This window comes from Oncorhynchus clarkii, chromosome 17, assembly GCF_045791955.1.
Source record: "Oncorhynchus clarkii lewisi isolate Uvic-CL-2024 chromosome 17, UVic_Ocla_1.0, whole genome shotgun sequence".
In the NCBI taxonomy this organism is placed as follows: domain Eukaryota; kingdom Metazoa; phylum Chordata; class Actinopteri; order Salmoniformes; family Salmonidae; genus Oncorhynchus; species Oncorhynchus clarkii.
The window spans coordinates 40,328,302-40,345,257 of NC_092163.1; the positions used below are offsets into that span (position 1 = coordinate 40,328,302).

Sequence of the window (16,956 nt, forward strand, 5' to 3'; positions counted from 1 at the left end):
ACCTGGTTTACTGTGAAACTGTCAGTCACGAGTAAGTCACACTCGTTTAGTCATACCTTGATTTTGTTGCCGCCAATCTTCCAGCCTTTGGTCTCCCTGACAGCTGCCTGTGCAAAATCTGTGTTGTTATACAAGATGAGAGCCATCCCCTTCAACCTGTCAAACACCACCTATAGGAAGAAAAGGGAAAATCATGTTTAGAATAACATGTCTAATATAGTCTAATAGAATGTCAGGGACCTAAAAAATATTGGAGGGAAAAAAAAAAAAAAAAAAAAAAAGTATGGACCTTGACTACATGTCCATAACGGCAGAAGTGACGTGTGAGATATTGCTCTGTGATGTTGGAAGCCAAACCGTCCAGCCAAACACATGTTGTGGGCATACTCTTCCCAAAACCCAGCTGCAAAGGAGACAGAACCAGACAAGGATGAAGAAACAGGGAAAAAAATATTGCTACGGTTACTTCATTATCACCGAACTCAATTCCTTTTGTACTAACAGAGAGAGTGCATTTGGAAAGTATTCAGTCCCCTGGACTTTTTCCACATTTTATGTTACAGCCTTACTCTAAAATGTATTAAATAGTCCCTCCCCCCTCATCATTATACACACACACACACACACACACACACACACACACACACACACAATACCTCACAATGACAAAGCAAAAAATATTTTTAGAAATGTTTGCTATTATGTTCAAAATTAAAAACCGAAATATCACATTTAAATAGGTATTCAGACCCTTTAATCAGTACTTTGTTGAAGCACCTCTGGCAGCGATTACAGCCTTGAATCTTCTTGGGTATGACGCTACAAGCTTGGCACACTTGTATTTGGGGAGTTTCTCCCATTCGTCTCTACAGATCCTCTCAAGCTCTATCAGGTTGGATGGGGAGCGCCACTGCACAGCTATTTTCAGGTCTCTTCAGAAATGTTAGATCGGGTTCAAGTCCGGGTTCTGGCTGGCCCACTCAAGGACATTCAGAAACTTGTCCCGAAGTCACTCCTGCGTTGTCTTTGCTGTGTGCTTAGAGTCGTTGTCCTGTTGGAAGGTGAACCTTCGCCCCAGTCAGAGCTCCTGAGCAGGTTCTCATCAAGGATCTCTGTTCCATCTTTCCCTCGATCATGACTAGTCTCCCAATCCCTGCCTCTGAAGAGCATCCCCACAGCAGGATGCTGCCACCACCACGCTTCACCATAGAGATGGTGCCAAGTTTCCTCCAGATGTGATGCTTAGCATTCAAGCCAAATAGTTCAATCTTGGTTTCATCAGACCAGATAATCTTGTTTTTCATGTCCTTTATGTGCCCTTTGGCAAACTCCAAGCAGGCTGTCATGTGCCTTTTACTGAAGAGTGGCTTCCATCTGGCCACACTAGCATAAAGGCCTGATTGGTGGAGTGCTGCAGAGATGGTTGTCCTTCTGAGGGTTCTCCCATCTCCACAGAGGAACTCAGGAGCTCTGTCAAAGTAACTATTGGGTTCTTGGTCACCTCCCTGACCAAGGCCCTTCTCCCCCGATTGCTCAGTTTGGCCGGGCGGCCAGCTCTAGGAAGAGTCTTGGTGGTTCCAAACTTCTTCCATTTAAAGATAATGGAGGCCAATGTGTTCTTGGGGACCTTCAATGCTGCAGAAATGTTTTGGTACCCTTCCCCAGATCTGTGCCTCGACACAATCCTATCTCAGAGCTCTACGTACAATTTCTTCGACCTCATGGCTTGGTTTTTGATCTGACATGCACTGTCAACTGTGGGACTTTATAGACAGGTGTGTGCCTTTCAAAATCATGTCCAATCAACTGAATTTACCACAGGTGGACTCCCCTCAAGTTGTTGAAACATCAAGGATGATCAATGGAAACCGGATGCACCGGAGTCTCATAGCAAAGGGTCTGAGTACTTATGGTATTTCTGTTTTTTTTATATTTTTTTTTTTATAAATGAGCATGTGTCAATATGGGGTAGTGTGTAGATTGATAAGGATTTTTGTTTTTATTGAAGACATTTTAGGATAACGCTGTAATGTAAGTAACAAAATGTGGAAAAGGGGAAAGGGTCTGAATACCTTCCAAATGCACTGTACATAAGAGTTTAGGGCAATATAGATTTAAGAATAATACCTTGAGCCGGTTGCTCCCCAAATACTCTCCATCCATCTTCTTTATAGCTTTGCAGACACTGACAATATCAGAATACTGCACAAAGGCGTATTGAGGAACACCATTAACCTTTTTAATGTCAATATCCTGTGGGAGGGATGACAAAATGGATTAAAAAAAATATATATATATATTTTTTTTTTAGAGGTGACATTACACTTGCATAACCTTTCAGTGGCCAGTAACACACATACCACAATCTCTCCAAAGCGCTGAAAGATATCAAGTAGTTGTTGGTAACTTGTGGTCTTCTCCAAGTTGCCGATAAACAGGGTCCTAGTCGCCTTGGGGTGAAATTCATCAATCCGTCCATCCAAAGGCCTGAATTCATTCTCGCTCTCTGTTTCTGAGGGAAAGACTTCTATTACAATCACCAAACAAGACAAGTACACTCAACAGTAGGTGAATGACAATACACATCATTAGTATTTAAGGCCAACGCTCAAATAATGATTGTTGAAATGTATTACCACATCTGTAATTCAATCTAAAACATTTGCATACCAGGGCCGTTCCAGGCAGAAACCTCGATCATCATGCCGAAGAAAAGCTTTCCTTTGGAGACGTTGAGGGCTTTCTCTTGGTCTTCCTGCTGTCTGAAGAACACCAGACCATATCGGTCCTCCAAGGCCCCGTGGATCTGCACGGATGTCACTTTCCCATGTTTCTTGAACTCATGGAACAGTCCATCTTTTAAGCTTGTGTCTGGAGAGGGAAACAGACAGTTAATTGACAGGTCACGCAGCTGCATTGTTAAGGACAAAATTAAATGTTATTTAAAGGTTGATAATCCAAGTGAGAATTTCTTTGATAAGCTAGCTCTACAGCTCACTGTAGCAGAGGAGGTACGCTATTTATTAGTGACCCCCTTCATAATGTCATGGTGCACAGCAAAGTGCAGCCAGAATGCATGTTTGTGTGTATACTGCTAGCTAGTGGTACTCGCCTGTGGAGCGCACTGGTAGGTTCTGCACTCGGATGCCAAAGCTTCTGCGTGGTTCGTCACCCTCCATAACCATAGAGCACGGCTGAGAGGGGGGTGCATGTGTAGCAGAGGACTGAACAGAGCGTGCATGAGACCCATCACTTGAGCTGCTGTTTGAATCGCTGCTGCCAAGCGGACAAATGTGAGATAAGAGGGAAATGTTCAGAGGGTCTTCTGCTAACATTACTAAATAGAGGGTACGTCTGTATGCATCTCAGATCAGTGAAATTCTCTCCATAATCCTACAGTCAAGCAATGTATTTTAAACTCTTTTACAACTGGGTAAATTGAAAGTTCCCATCTCTTGCACACATGTCTACAACACGGGCTAATTGACTGAATTGTGCTCCATCCATAAACAAACAAACATCGGCACCATCACAAAAGCACATCCTACCTGCCACTGCCGGTACTGCTGGTGCTGCTGACAGAATCAGAGCTAGAGGACCTACTACGAGACCTAGAGCGTGGACCTCTACCTGGGGAGAGGGGGGCTCTTTTGGGGGAATGGGGGGCTTTGGGCGTTTGCCCCGTGGTCCTTTGCGGGGAGGGGTGTCGAGATTGTGAAGAATGAGATGACCGACTGCGGCGATGGTAAGTTCTGTCAACACGACGCCCTCGGTCATCTCGATAGGGGTCACGCCGCGCAGCACTAGACAAGGTGAAGGGATCTCCTCGGATCCTGGACTCAAAATGAGGCTCCGGGGTTTCAAAGCTCCCACCCATAGCGCCGGCGCTTCCTGGCCCAGGGCTAACTCCAGCTGCAAACATGGTGCGATCGCGGTAATAGTCTGCGTTGTAGTGACGCTGTCTATCAAAAGTGCCACCGCGCTCATGGTGTCCATAGGGGCTGTGATCATATGCACGCTCCCGGCTCTCTGAGCTGTTGGAAGACACATGCAAAGGATGGATAGAGGGAAGAGAGAGAGAAAGAGGGGGAGAGAGTCTGTTATTGTGACTCCAAAAATACTTATAGAAAAACTTGCAGATAACTATTGGACAGTTCCAATATACAATGACGTTTCAAATAGGCAAGTGCACTGTTAAAACGTCAACTTAAATACACAAACAAAACCGGAATGCTGCGGAGCGCTGGTTCTATAGAAGACAGTGGTTTGTAATTCCATTAGGAACAATAGAATACATTTGGTCAATTCAAACGATGGTAGGTAGGTAGTACATTTTATTTTGTCCTTCTCTAGTATTTATGCTGACAGACAATAGCTTGTATACGTTAATAAAATGGGGGCAGATCTATTCTGATAGTGGCATAGAGCAAGGTTAGGTAACCCAAGGACATGGAACCAAATATAAGGGCCAAGCCAAAACTAAAGAATGCATCTACACACATTGTGAGAATTTATTTTATTTTGGCTAAACGTAACACTACCACAACCATAATGATAGGCTGGAAAGCTACTGAACTCTACCGTTGACTATAATCATCTGGAATCTGTGTCACGTCACATTTGGCAAATCCTATTCCCTCAGATCAAATACCACTTCTGAATCAAGTAAGAACAGGGGGGTCTCGTAGGTGAGGGAAATGCTGGCGGACCTGCTAGAGCTGAACTAGCCTATATTAAGACACCTAGTAACTAGGAGGAGCAAAAGCATAGAAGGGAGAGAAGGACAGGAGAGGGAGGGGCAAAAATAAGAGCGAGAGAGCAAGGAAGACAAGCCATTGGCACAGATGGTGTCTGCAGAAGCCCCTGGCCCAAGCAGCTGTGTCTTTTTCACTAAAAGCTCTAACAATTAGTGCAGGAGACGAGGAAAGAGACATGGGTGCAAATCTGGGTTAGGAAAAGAGATGCAGAGGGCAGGACAATACCAACCTTTTCCAAAAGCGGTAACCGAACCTATAATCCCAAATACAATCTAGGAGGACAGAATGGTGTGAGCAGGATGTTTTTGGTTTTTTTAGAAAAAAAAGAGCAAAAATGTTTATTTTGTCGTCATGCGTACAGTCTTCGACGTTCGAGAAGAACAGCAGGTTAGGTAGGTATCTGAGGTATAATCCGTAATTTCTTAATCTCGTTGTTTGATGGAAAAAAGAAGAAAACAAAATAACCAAAGCAATGGATTTCTTAAGACAAATATTGATGCAGTAGTAAAGGTATGATTTGGAAGAAGAAAAAAAAAAAGGACAAAAAAAAATGAGTCACACATAGCAGTGCATTCCAAAATGAACACTAGAGATGGGCCAGACTGAAAATATGTCCAATTTGCTTATGGTAACCTAGTATAAAGAAGCAAAAAAAGCAGGAATTGTCTGCATACTACTGTCCAAAAGAGAGACCGGTATTATTCCTCTTCAAAACTAGGAAACCAGTTTGCATACACTCCTGTAAAAAAAAAAAAAACAGTATCTTCTCTCACCAAAATGTATGGAATAATCCTAGTCCACTGCAACATAATTAATTCCTTAAAATAGGCCTTTTCCATACCCCAAAGGCAAATCACTTTGTGTAGACGACATCCGCTTCAGTCTTCATTCGATTTTCGCTGAAAATGCTAATGTTTCTATTCTTTGTTCGTAACCCAAACCAAATACTGATGCTGAGAGGATATACAGCTAAATCCACACTGGAGAGGAATAATCCAGCAATGGAAATGCAGTTACACATGTGTACATCCTATACCCAACATCCTTACATCCAATACAGGGGTTACATCCATTCTTCCACGAGGCAGGTACATCCAAAATGCATGTCTTCAGTTGTCTTCGTGGCCATCGCTCTCCCCAAAAATATTTCCATGGAATTTCTTGATGAGTGTTCTGTTACTCCTCAGTTTCTCTTTAGTTCCTTTTGATATAATCACCTTACTAAATTACAATAATACCCTGTAAAATATTGTTTCCTTGTCTGAAAATGATCAATCAGCGGTGAATGATGTACTGATGGGGCACTGTGATGACTGATGCCTACCCAATTTACATCCTTTCAATGGCAACTTACATCCTTTGGTCCATGATGTTATTTAAATCCAGACAAGAAGCAGACATCCTTGGTTTGGAGACATCCATAAAAATAGTTTATGTCCAGCAGTGGAAAAAAAATACTCTGTCTTTTCTGATGTATAGTCCATACATAAATGAACCTGTCCAAAAATAATTCTCAAGAAAATATAGGGGTATTAAATCCATCACAGGCAACGATTTACTTCCAAGCAACGACGATCCCAGGTAAATTGTGGTTAGAATCCATGGTTCGGAAAATCTAATTACCCCCAAAAATTCACCAGGATAAATTCCAACAAATGTGATATATCCAAACTCACCAGGATATTCCCCACAGGTGTAATATCCAACTTGAAAGCAGGATACGTCTCACACAATAAATCCGAAATTTTGAATGATAATACCTCATATCCATACCTTTAAATGACCAATAGATTTGCATAAATATTTCACTTAGATCCCGCGAGAAAGGACAGGTCTGTGCAGATGGAGAAGGGCTCGTTTCCTAGGTTACCTTAATATGAAACTGTAAGGAATATATTCTCCTTGTTCTATTAATAACCCAACAAGGAAATCATGTGATTGCGGGAGAAAACTTTTTTTTTACTGACACCCTGATCCCTTAGAGGTGACCATGTCCACTTACCCATCTCTTATCCGTTCATAACGCCCCTCTCTGGTGTGAATGGACACTGGGGGGCCAAACACTGGACCCACTGCCCCCCTAGAGAATCCTGAAACATCCCGCCCGTGACTGCTCGAGGGGGGGTTGTCATCAAGGCCCCGAACAGCACTAGGGACAGACCCAGGTTCATTGTAGTCAGTGCGCAGGTCCCTGTCCCCCATCTTGTTGACAGCATTGTGAGCCTTCTGTGCACTTTTGATATCCACAAAATCCACAAAGGCTGCCACGCCACCCTCCGACCCACGCTTCCGCAGGACCTTGACGCTCTCGACGCGTCCATAGCTGAGGAGCAAGAACAAAAAGGGAAGAGACGTCACACTTTATTGAGGACTATGTACTTGTCCCTTCACTCATGAGCATAATCATCAGTTGGAAAAACATGATTAAACAGCAAAGAAAACACAGGAGTCTGCTTTTGCCAGCCAATTACATTAGTGGAGGGCCAAGCCTTTTGTGACCTTGGTGTGGTAAAAAAAAATAAAAAGGAATACTTTGCTCATCTTAAAAGGCCCACCACAGCGCAATTCTGTTTTTCCCGTGTTTTGTATCATATTGTACAACAGCTGATGAAACTAACGCTGTCAGTGTGAAAATTGTTGATCAGTGTTATTCCTGAAAGTTGCTGGTTAAAAATACAATCTACACAGAACCTTCTAAATCAGTAGGTTTGCATGGGCGGGGGTTTCGGCTTTTCCACGGTGACATCAACATGTGGTCAATTGGTTAAAGGCCTAGTAAAGTAAAAAACTAGATTGATATGTAAATAAAACATTTTCCACACCGAGGTTGGAATAATACCGTGAAAACGATAATGCCCTTTTAGTGTAAGAGTATTCTGAAAACACCACCTGATATTTCAGCCTGTTTTGGTGGGATGGAGTTTTGGCCTTCCATGGTCACATCACCAGGTGGTAAATTATTTAATAGACTAATAACAAAAGAAGAGTTCAGATCCTCTCTGCCAAATAACAGCTAGTTTTCCCCTCCCCACTCCGAATGTCTATGCAAAATTTGTGCTTGAGAAATAGGTTTGCTAAAAATGCGATTTTTGCCCATTTGAATAGAAATCTATTTATTGTTACCAAGATATAATTTTATATTGATATAAAAACAGCAGCATTGGGCCTTTAAAGCCTACTGAAGATAGTATCTTCTGACCGGGGGAGTATTGCTCTAAATATTAACATGCATCGTTCATATCAGTGAGAAACAAATTTCAAAAAACAAAAAGGTTCATCCTTTAGAGTCTAAGTAATATAATACAAAAGATCCCCATAAAATCTGTCAGTTTAAGCTAGAGAGTTGTTTTGCATGGGCTGCGTCTCAATCCACCACATCCGCCTATAAAGTCGCCCTTCTACATCTGAGGTGGATGGTGGCCGAGGAACAGACGTGTTTGTCAGACCACAAGACATGCTGAAAATTTGTCACCTCATTAAAACGGCTAGCATTCCAACGGTTTGACCGAGAAACACGATGGTGTTCTCCGTTTTGCGCTACGACCCCCTCAAGTAACCAAGGGACTTGTCTGAAGTCGGTAACGCTGATGTGCCAACTAAAGTCTGTAGCGCCCAAACCATTTGGGCTACAAACTAATATTATCCGACTGTGGAAGGGGAAGACTCTCACGATGGCGTTCTCAGTTTTACTCTATGGCCACCACGTGTCACTGGACTCGTCTGAAGGTAACCCATACAAATTAATGGAAGTATGGAGGTAGTCTTATGCCAACAAAAACAGGTTAAATCCTGAGCTTTCTAATATTTCCTAGATATAGGACAGACAATTCAAAACTTCAAAACTTTGACTTTCTGCAATTTATGAATGTGTTATTCAATGCGTTTCTATGGGTTATAAACTCAGCAAAAATAAACTTCCCTTTATCAGGACCCTGTCTTTCAAAGAGAATTCGTAAAAATCCAAATAACTTGCAGATCTTCATTGTAAAGGGTTTAAACACTGTTAAACAATTAATGAGCATGCACCTGTGGAACGGTCGTTAAGACACTAACAGGAATTAAGGTCACAGTTATGAAAACTTAGGACACTAACTGACTCTGAAAAACACCAAAAGAAACATGCCCAGGGTCCCCGTTCATCTGCATGAATGTGCCTTAGGCATGCTGCAAGGAGGCATGAGGACTGCAGATGTGGCCAGGGCAATAAATTGCAGTGTTTGTACTGTGAGACGCCCAAGACAGCGCTACAGGGAGACAGGACGGACAGCTGATCGTCCTCGCAGTGGCAGACCACGTGTAACACCTGCACAGGATCGGTACATCCAAACATCACACCTGCGGGACAGGTACAGGATGGCAACAACAACTGCCAGGGTTACAACAGGAACGCACAATCCCTCCATCAGTCCTCAGACTGTCCGTAATAGGCTGGACTGAGGGCTTGTAGGCCTGTACGGGCACAAACCCACCGTCGCTGGACCAGACAGGACATGCAAAAAGTGCTCTTCGAGTCGTGGTTTTGTCTCACCAGGGGTGATGGTCGGATTTGCGTTTATCGTCGAAGGAATGAGCGTTACACCGAGGCCTGTACTCTGGAGCGGGATCGATTTGGAGGTGGAGGGTCCGTCATGGTCTGGGGCGGTGTGTCACAGCATCATCGGACTGAGCTTGTTGTCATTGCAGGCAATCTCAACGCTGTACATTACAGGGAAGACAACCTCCTCCCTCATGTGGTACCCTTCCTGCAGGCTCATCCTGACATGACCCTCCAGCATGACAATGCCACCAGCCATACCGCTCGTTCTGTGCGTGATTTCCTGCAAGACAGGAATGTCAGTGTTCTGCCATGGCCAGCGAAGAGCCCAGATCTCAATCCCATTGAGCACGCCTGGGACCTGTTGGAGCGGAGGGTGAGGACTAGGGCCACCCCCCCCAGAAATGTCCAGGAACTGGCAGGTGCCTTGGTGGAAGAGTGGGGGTAACATCTCACAGCAAGAACTGGCAAATCTGGTGGAGTCCATGAGGAGATGCACTACAGTACTTAATGCAGCTGGTGGCCACAACAGATACTGACTGTTACTTTTGATTTTGCCCCCCCTTTGTAGTCAAGTCTGTGGAACTTGTTCAGTTTATTTCTCAGTTGTTGAATCTTATGTTCATACAAATATTTACACGTTAAGTTTGCTGAAAATAAACAGTTGACAGTGAGAGAACGTTTCATTATACTGAGTTTAGTAGTAAAGTCCAAATTCAATATTTTATCAAATAATTCTCATAAAAATATATTACGGCTTAGACTTTTATAGTTTGTTTTACTTGATAGGGTTAAGGGTTCCCACATATTCATATCTTAAGTTACACTGCTTGTTAACGAAAGACAAACTGAAGACATAGGCAGCCACCTGTGCTAATTATCCATCTAGCATGCTCCGAATACCGTAGCTGGGTAGGAAGTGTAGTCCGTCAACTGAGACACACAGCTTGTGGATCTTTGCAAAACTGCTACAGTAGGTGTATCTTTTTTATTTGAAAGATTATTTCTTGCTGATGTGAAAGGGGAAAGGGACATATCAGCATATGTTTGGAAAACGATGAATAACATTTCTAAACACTAAAACACAGTCGGAATTGTAGTTTACATGGAGCCAGCCGTGAAAACCCTAGGTGCGGAAAAGGGTTTGAGAGCTACACTACAGTCTTTCTTTAATATGAATACATTAGTGAGCATGTCTAAAAGAAGGTGCTCTTCAGTAGTTGTACACTGAAACACTAGATCCTTGTGCAGGTGCACACAGTGCTCATGTTCACTGAATCTGGCGCTTAGCTGAAAGCAGTGCTTGACTTGGGCCAGAGCAACATACCGGCACTTCAAATGTCTGGGGAATTGCGTACTGGCTCTTCTATAAAAGTAGCTTATCGCCGGCCCAGATTAACAGAGACAAAAATGCTTGATCAAAGCAGAATCTGCACTGAATAGCAATGCAGTGGGCATTCATTTCCTGATTCCGCCTTGTTCAGGTTTATTTGCCACTGGTCTGTGAATCTGTGTGTGACAGTAGGCTGCTTGATTGCGCAGACTGAAAATACACCAGCCTGAAAGCGCTGTTCCAAGTTGAAAAATGAGGATTTGAAAGGTCGTCGAAATTTGTTTAATAACTTTTGTTAATGTAATTAATGAAAGCATACTTAAATATTATCAATAATTTAAAAAATCTACATGCTAGCCATGATCTTAATGACCCTTCAGCACGCGTCTGTGTGTACCAGTGCGAGTGGACTGTTGCCCGAGACAGCGAGCGCGACATTTCAGCAGCAGGTATAAAATAAACAGACTAACTGGGTAGTCAACTTTTACAAATTATGTTTTGAATTATCTGGCTAGTTAACTATAGCTAACTAAGCATTACGGTCCTAGTCACCTTTCCACCTGCACTGTAGATAGCCTAAATAAATCTGCACTGTTGGAAAGCTGGGATTCCCCCTCTATTAAACAGTAGCCATGTAATTGGACAAAGTAAAAAATATTATATTAAAAAGAAAAAAAGCCAGACAAATCTTGCAGTGCATAGATCTCCCCTGAAACAGTAATATTTGAGTCTTATATATAAACATGCCCAGTTAGATACCTTGCATTGAAGTAGCCATTTGAGGCGGCAAGTAGCCTAGTGGTTAGAGAATTGGACTCGTAACCGAAAGGTTGCAAGATTGAATCCCCGAGCTGGCAAGGTAAAAATGTGGTTCTGCCCCTGAACAAGGCAGTTTACCCACTGTTCCTAAGCCGTCATTGAAAATAAGAATTTGTTCTCAACTGACTAGCCTTGTTAAGGTAAAATAAAAAATGTGATCCCTGATTCATTTAATGCACAAATCATTTTATAAAGACAAAAGTATTTGGCTGTAATTTTGGGTGGCAACTAGGTGTCCAGGCTTTTGTTCATGCCCTGATCTAACCACATTGTTGCCTAAACAGTGGCTGCTCAACAGGACCTTGATGAAGGAGACTTGTGTGTTTCTGTGCTGGATCAAAAGCCAAGCCTGCACACCCAGGAGTTCTCCAGATGGAGGGTTTACCACATTTTGATAGCATGTGACTAACAGTGCAGTTCTACTGTGTGTGTGTGTGTGTGGGGGGGGGGGGGGGGGCGCTAAGTGCCTTGATCAAGGGCACAACGGCAGGAGATAGTTGGCCTACATGGGTTCAGACATAGCAGCATTCCAGTGTCAATAACGCCTACTTTTTCATGTAGGCTACAATAACAGTCATGTTAAACGTCATGTGTATAAACCCTTAAGTGAATAATCAGAGGACTCTATAGCATATTGTAATTTGTGAATATCGTTGAAAAGTCGAATGGTTCAACTTGGAGAAAGACAGCCCCCGCATTTATTTAATCCCAAATCCATCACAGACTGAAAGCTAGTTCCAAGAACCTAGGCTTAACGATGTATAATGTATAATTATCAAATTACCTTTATCATAAATCGCAATCTCCCTGCAACTTTTAGTTTTCGGACGTTGGAGGATCCAGTGCGATTGATGGTAGCCGATTTTCGGACGATATTAACAGCGGAACATTGCAGGGAATACGCGTTGAATTATGCATTAAACGAGCAATAGAAACATTAAATCCATATGTTAAGCGAGGGCTTTCATATTTCACCTTACTGGCAAGTTGATCAACTCGCCGCTAGGCAATCAAACACCACATATTTCGCTAGCGAATTATGCTAGCTATCTAAAACGAAGCTAGCTTCAGAAGAACGTGGAGAAACGATGCATTGAACGCAACAGTTTGATAACCTATTCATTATTAAGTAATCCAACTAACGTTGTAAATGCATAACTAGTAGACGAAGTGTCTTAACACATTTTAATAATAACATTAGTTAGCTAAATACCTAGCTAGCATGTTAGCTATCTTTCATGCTTAACTAGTCAGGCATGATGTAGACTGTAGTTACCCATCAAGTGAGCGACGACAAAATGGTAGCTAACTAGCGTTCAGTGGCATTTCAGTTTGCTGGAATCCATCAAATTGTGACTTTTTATGCAAGCGACACGCTGTTGTGTGTTGGTTAAAAATATCAAGGGCAAAGCAAAATCTTCCAAACAACAGAGGCCGTTTGGTGTGAATGTAGATGATGGCTAACGTTAGCTAGCTCAGCTGGCTAGCTATTGGACATAACGCGCGCTACCTCTCCATAACCCTCTTGCGTAACATTAACTTACCGTTTAAAATGTTCGACAATTTTCTCCTCTCGAACATGTTCGGGTAAATTTCCCACCCAAAGGTGTCTGGTTTCCCGAACCATACTGTACGTTACTTTCCCCCCTCATACATATGCTCTAGCACGTTTTAATCCCCGCTGGTCGGGAAATCCGCCTTACAAAATGAACGACGAGTGAGTCCGTGTAAAAACGATCTTGGCCTAGCTCCGTCCCAATCCATCCGAATGTGTGTGTATTCTCCAGAGATAGGGTGCGAGCTGCGCGCTTCCCTGTGACGACGGCTTCGTTTCTCATGACTTGCGCGCTCCCGAGATCATGCGACAGCTACTCAAGGCTAGAGGGTATACGGTTTATGTCAACTTGATTTCTTAACTTGTTTTTTGTTGTTGTTGCATTTAAGATAACCCTAACCCGTTTCCTAACCTTAACCTAATTATCATAACCTGGTACTTTTATTCTCCTAATCTGCTGTGTAAATTATCCTAACCTCCCATGAAAAGTACATTCTGGTCAATTTTGACATAAACTGTATACCGTCTAGACGAAAGTCCAAGCAGTCCTATTTTGTATTTTTTAGGGGTCCTTAAAAGGCAGCAGCAGCTCTTCCTGGGGTCCAAACACATTAATGAACTTACATCACGCATAAAACAAACTATAAAACAGTACTTCATGTAACATTATTACACCACTACATATCTACAATACAAAATGTATAAAAACACCATACAACAATTTTACAATGCAGTTTAGTGTCTGTTCTATATAGTACTGTGCACCGCCCAGATTCTGTTCTTGACTTGGGGACTGTGAAGAAACCTCTGGTGGCATGTTTTGTGGGGTATGCATGGGTGTCCGAGCTGTGTGCGAGTAGTTTAGACAGACACCTCTGTGCATTCAGCATGTCAACACTTCTTACAAAAACAAGGAATGATGAAGTCAATCTCTCCTCCACTTTGAGCCATGAGAGATGTACATGCATATTATTAATGTTAGTTCTCCTTGTACATTTAAGGGCCAGCCATGCTGCCCTGTTCTGAGCCAATTGTAATTTTCTGAGGTCCCTCAAATCAAATCAAATTTTATTGGCCACATACACATGGTTAGCAGATGTTAATGCGAGCAAGCAAAATGCTTGTGCTTCTAGTTCCGACAGTGCAGTAATATCTAACAAGTAAACTAATAATTCCCCAACAACTACCTAATACACACAAATCTAAAGGGATGGAAAAGAATATGTACATATAAATATATGGATGAGCGATGGCCGAGCGGCATAGGCAAGATGCAATAGATGGTAATGAGATGAGTAATGTAAGATATGCTAACATTATTAAAGTGGCATTGTTTAAAGTGACTAGTGATCCATTTATTACAGTGGTCAGTGATATGAGTCTCTATGTAGGCAGCAGCCTCTCTGAGTTAGTGATTGCTGTTTAGCAGTCTGATGGCCTTGAGATAGAAGCTGTTATTCAGTCTCTCGGTCCCAGCTTTGATGCACCTGTACTGACCTCGCCTTCTGGATGGTAGTGGGGGTGAACAGGCAGTGGCTCGGGTGGTTGATGTCCTTGATGATCTTTTTGGCCTTCCTGTGACATCGGTGCTGTAGGTGTCATGGAGGGCAGGTAGTTTGCCCCCGGTGATGCGTTGTGCAGACCGCACCACCCTCTGGAGAGCCTTGCAGTTGAAATCTGTGCAGTTCCCGTACCAGGCGGTGGACAGCCTGACAGGATGCTCTCGATTGTGCATCTGTAAAAGTTTGTCAAAGTTTTAGGTGACATGCCAAATTTCTTCAGCCTCCTGAGGTTGAAGAGGCGCTGTTGCGCCTTCTTCACCACACTGTCTGTGTGGGTGGACCATTTGAGTTAGTCTGTGATGTGTATGCTGAGGAACTTAAAACTTCCCCCCTTCTCTACTACTGTCCCTTCGATGTGAATAGGGGGGTGCACCCTCTGTTGTTTCTTGAAGTCCATGATCATCTCCATGGTTTTGTTGACGTTGAGTGAGAGGTTGTTTTCCTGACACCACACTCCGAGTGCCCTCATCTCCTCCCTGTAGGCTGTCTCATCTTTGTTGGTAATCAAGCCCACTACTGTTGTGTCGTCTGCAAACTTGATGATTGAGTTGGAGGCGTGCATGGCCACGCAGTCATGGGTGAACAGGGAGTACAGGAGGGGGCTGAGCATGCACTCGTGTGGGGCCCCAGTGTTGAGGGTCAGTGAAGTGGAGATGTTGTTTCCTACCTTCACCACCAGGGGTGGCCCGTCAGAAAGTACAGGACCCAATTGCACAGCCCTTGTTAGTGGGCTGCGACGGTGGCACTGTATTTTCCTCAAAGCGGGCAAAGAAGGTGTTTAGTTTGTCTGGAAGCACCTGACCACACGACTGAACAGTAGTCCAGGTATGACAAAACTAGGACCTGTAGGACCTGCCTTGTTGATAGTGTTGTTAAGAAGGCAAAGCAATGCTTTATTATGGACAGAGTTAGCTACTGTTGTATCAATATGTTTTGACCATGACGGTTTTACAACCCAGGGTTACTCCGAGCAGTTTAGTCGCATCATCTTGCTCAATTTCCACATGATTAATTACAAGGTTTAGTTGAGGTTTAGGGTTTAGTGAATGATTTGTCCCAAATACAATGCTTTTAGTTTCTGAAATATTTAGGACTAACATATTCTTTGCCACCCTTTCTGAAAATAACTGCAGCTCTTTGTTAAGTGTTTTGGTGATTTCACTCGCTGTGGTAGCTGACGTGTAGTGTTGAGTCATGCGCATTCATAGACACACTGGCTTTAGCCAGTGGAACACACGTTTTTCCAGCAGCAAACTATGACGATAATGTTAAAAGCCACACTGAATTCTAACAAAACAGCTCCCAGAATATTTTTTCAGCCAATTATCAGTCATTTGTGTAAGTGCCGTGCTTGTTGAATGTCGTTCCCTATAGGCGTGCTGAAAGTCTGTTGTCAATTTGTTTACAGTAAAATAGCATTGTAATTGGTTGAACACAAAAATTGTTTCCAAAAGTTTGGTAAGGGTTGGTAACAGGCTAATTGGTCAGCTATTTGAGACAGTAAAGGGGGCTTTACTATACTTGGGTAACGGAATTACTTTTGCTTTCCTCCAGGCCTGAGGGCACACACTTTCTAGTAGACTTAGATTGAATATATGGCAAATAGGAGTGGCAATATTGTCCGCTATTATTATCAGTAATTTTACATCCAAGTTGTCAGACCCCGGTGGCTTGTTATTGTTGATAGACAATCCTTTTTTCACCTCTTCCACACTCACTTTACAGAATTCAAAATAAAAACGCTTGTCTTGTATCAGTTTTATTTGGATGTGTTGTGTCAGAGTTCGTTGCTGGCATGTCATGCCTAAATTTGTTAATCTTGCCAATGAAAACATAATTAAAGTAATTGGGAATGTCAGTGGGTTTTGTGATGAATGAGCCATTTGATTCAATAAATGATGGAGCTGTTTGCATTTTTGCCAAAAATTTTATTTAAAGAGCTCCAAAGCTTATCATTCTTTACATAATTTCTTTGTTTCATAGTATAATTTATTCTTCTTTTTATTCAGTTTAATTACATGATTTCTCAATTTGCAGTGTGTTTGCCAATTGGTTGTGCAGCCAGACTTATTTGCCATTCCTTTTTCCTCTTCCCTCTAAACCATAACATTTTTCAATGCCTCATCAATTCACAGTGCTTTAACAATTTGTAGTTATTTTTTTAACTGGTGCATGCTTATTAGTAACTGGAATAAGCAATTTCATAAATGTGTCAATTGCAGTCTGGTTGTTCCTCATTACGCACCACAGACAAACATTATTTACACCATCAACATAGGAATCACTACAAAACTTATTGTATGACCTCTTATACACTTCGCATTATCAAACACATCTATGCAGCCTCTGAGGTTTTAATGAATCGAGAAGCCATTCGGTTAGTATGTTGCCCGAGG

General features: G+C 42.6%; 1 protein-coding gene across 1 annotated transcript in view; it reads right to left on the minus strand.

Moving 5' to 3' along the window:
• Nucleotides 1-13,226, minus strand: part of LOC139370813 (msx2-interacting protein-like) — a 31,306-nt gene extending 18,080 nt beyond the window's left edge. Inside the window, exons 1-9 of the mRNA XM_071110595.1 lie at nucleotides 12,988-13,226; nucleotides 6,760-7,080; nucleotides 3,549-4,034; nucleotides 3,113-3,276; nucleotides 2,671-2,871; nucleotides 2,361-2,512; nucleotides 2,128-2,253; nucleotides 290-403; nucleotides 57-170 (exon numbers count right to left, since the gene is read on the minus strand). Coding sequence (XP_070966696.1) covers nucleotides 57-170; nucleotides 290-403; nucleotides 2,128-2,253; nucleotides 2,361-2,512; nucleotides 2,671-2,871; nucleotides 3,113-3,276; nucleotides 3,549-4,034; nucleotides 6,760-7,080; nucleotides 12,988-13,070 — 1,761 coding nt within the window. The 5' untranslated portion in view covers nucleotides 13,071-13,226. The remainder of the gene's footprint in view (nucleotides 1-56; nucleotides 171-289; nucleotides 404-2,127; nucleotides 2,254-2,360; nucleotides 2,513-2,670; nucleotides 2,872-3,112; nucleotides 3,277-3,548; nucleotides 4,035-6,759; nucleotides 7,081-12,987) is intronic.
• Nucleotides 13,227-16,956: the final 3,730 nt, after the last annotated feature.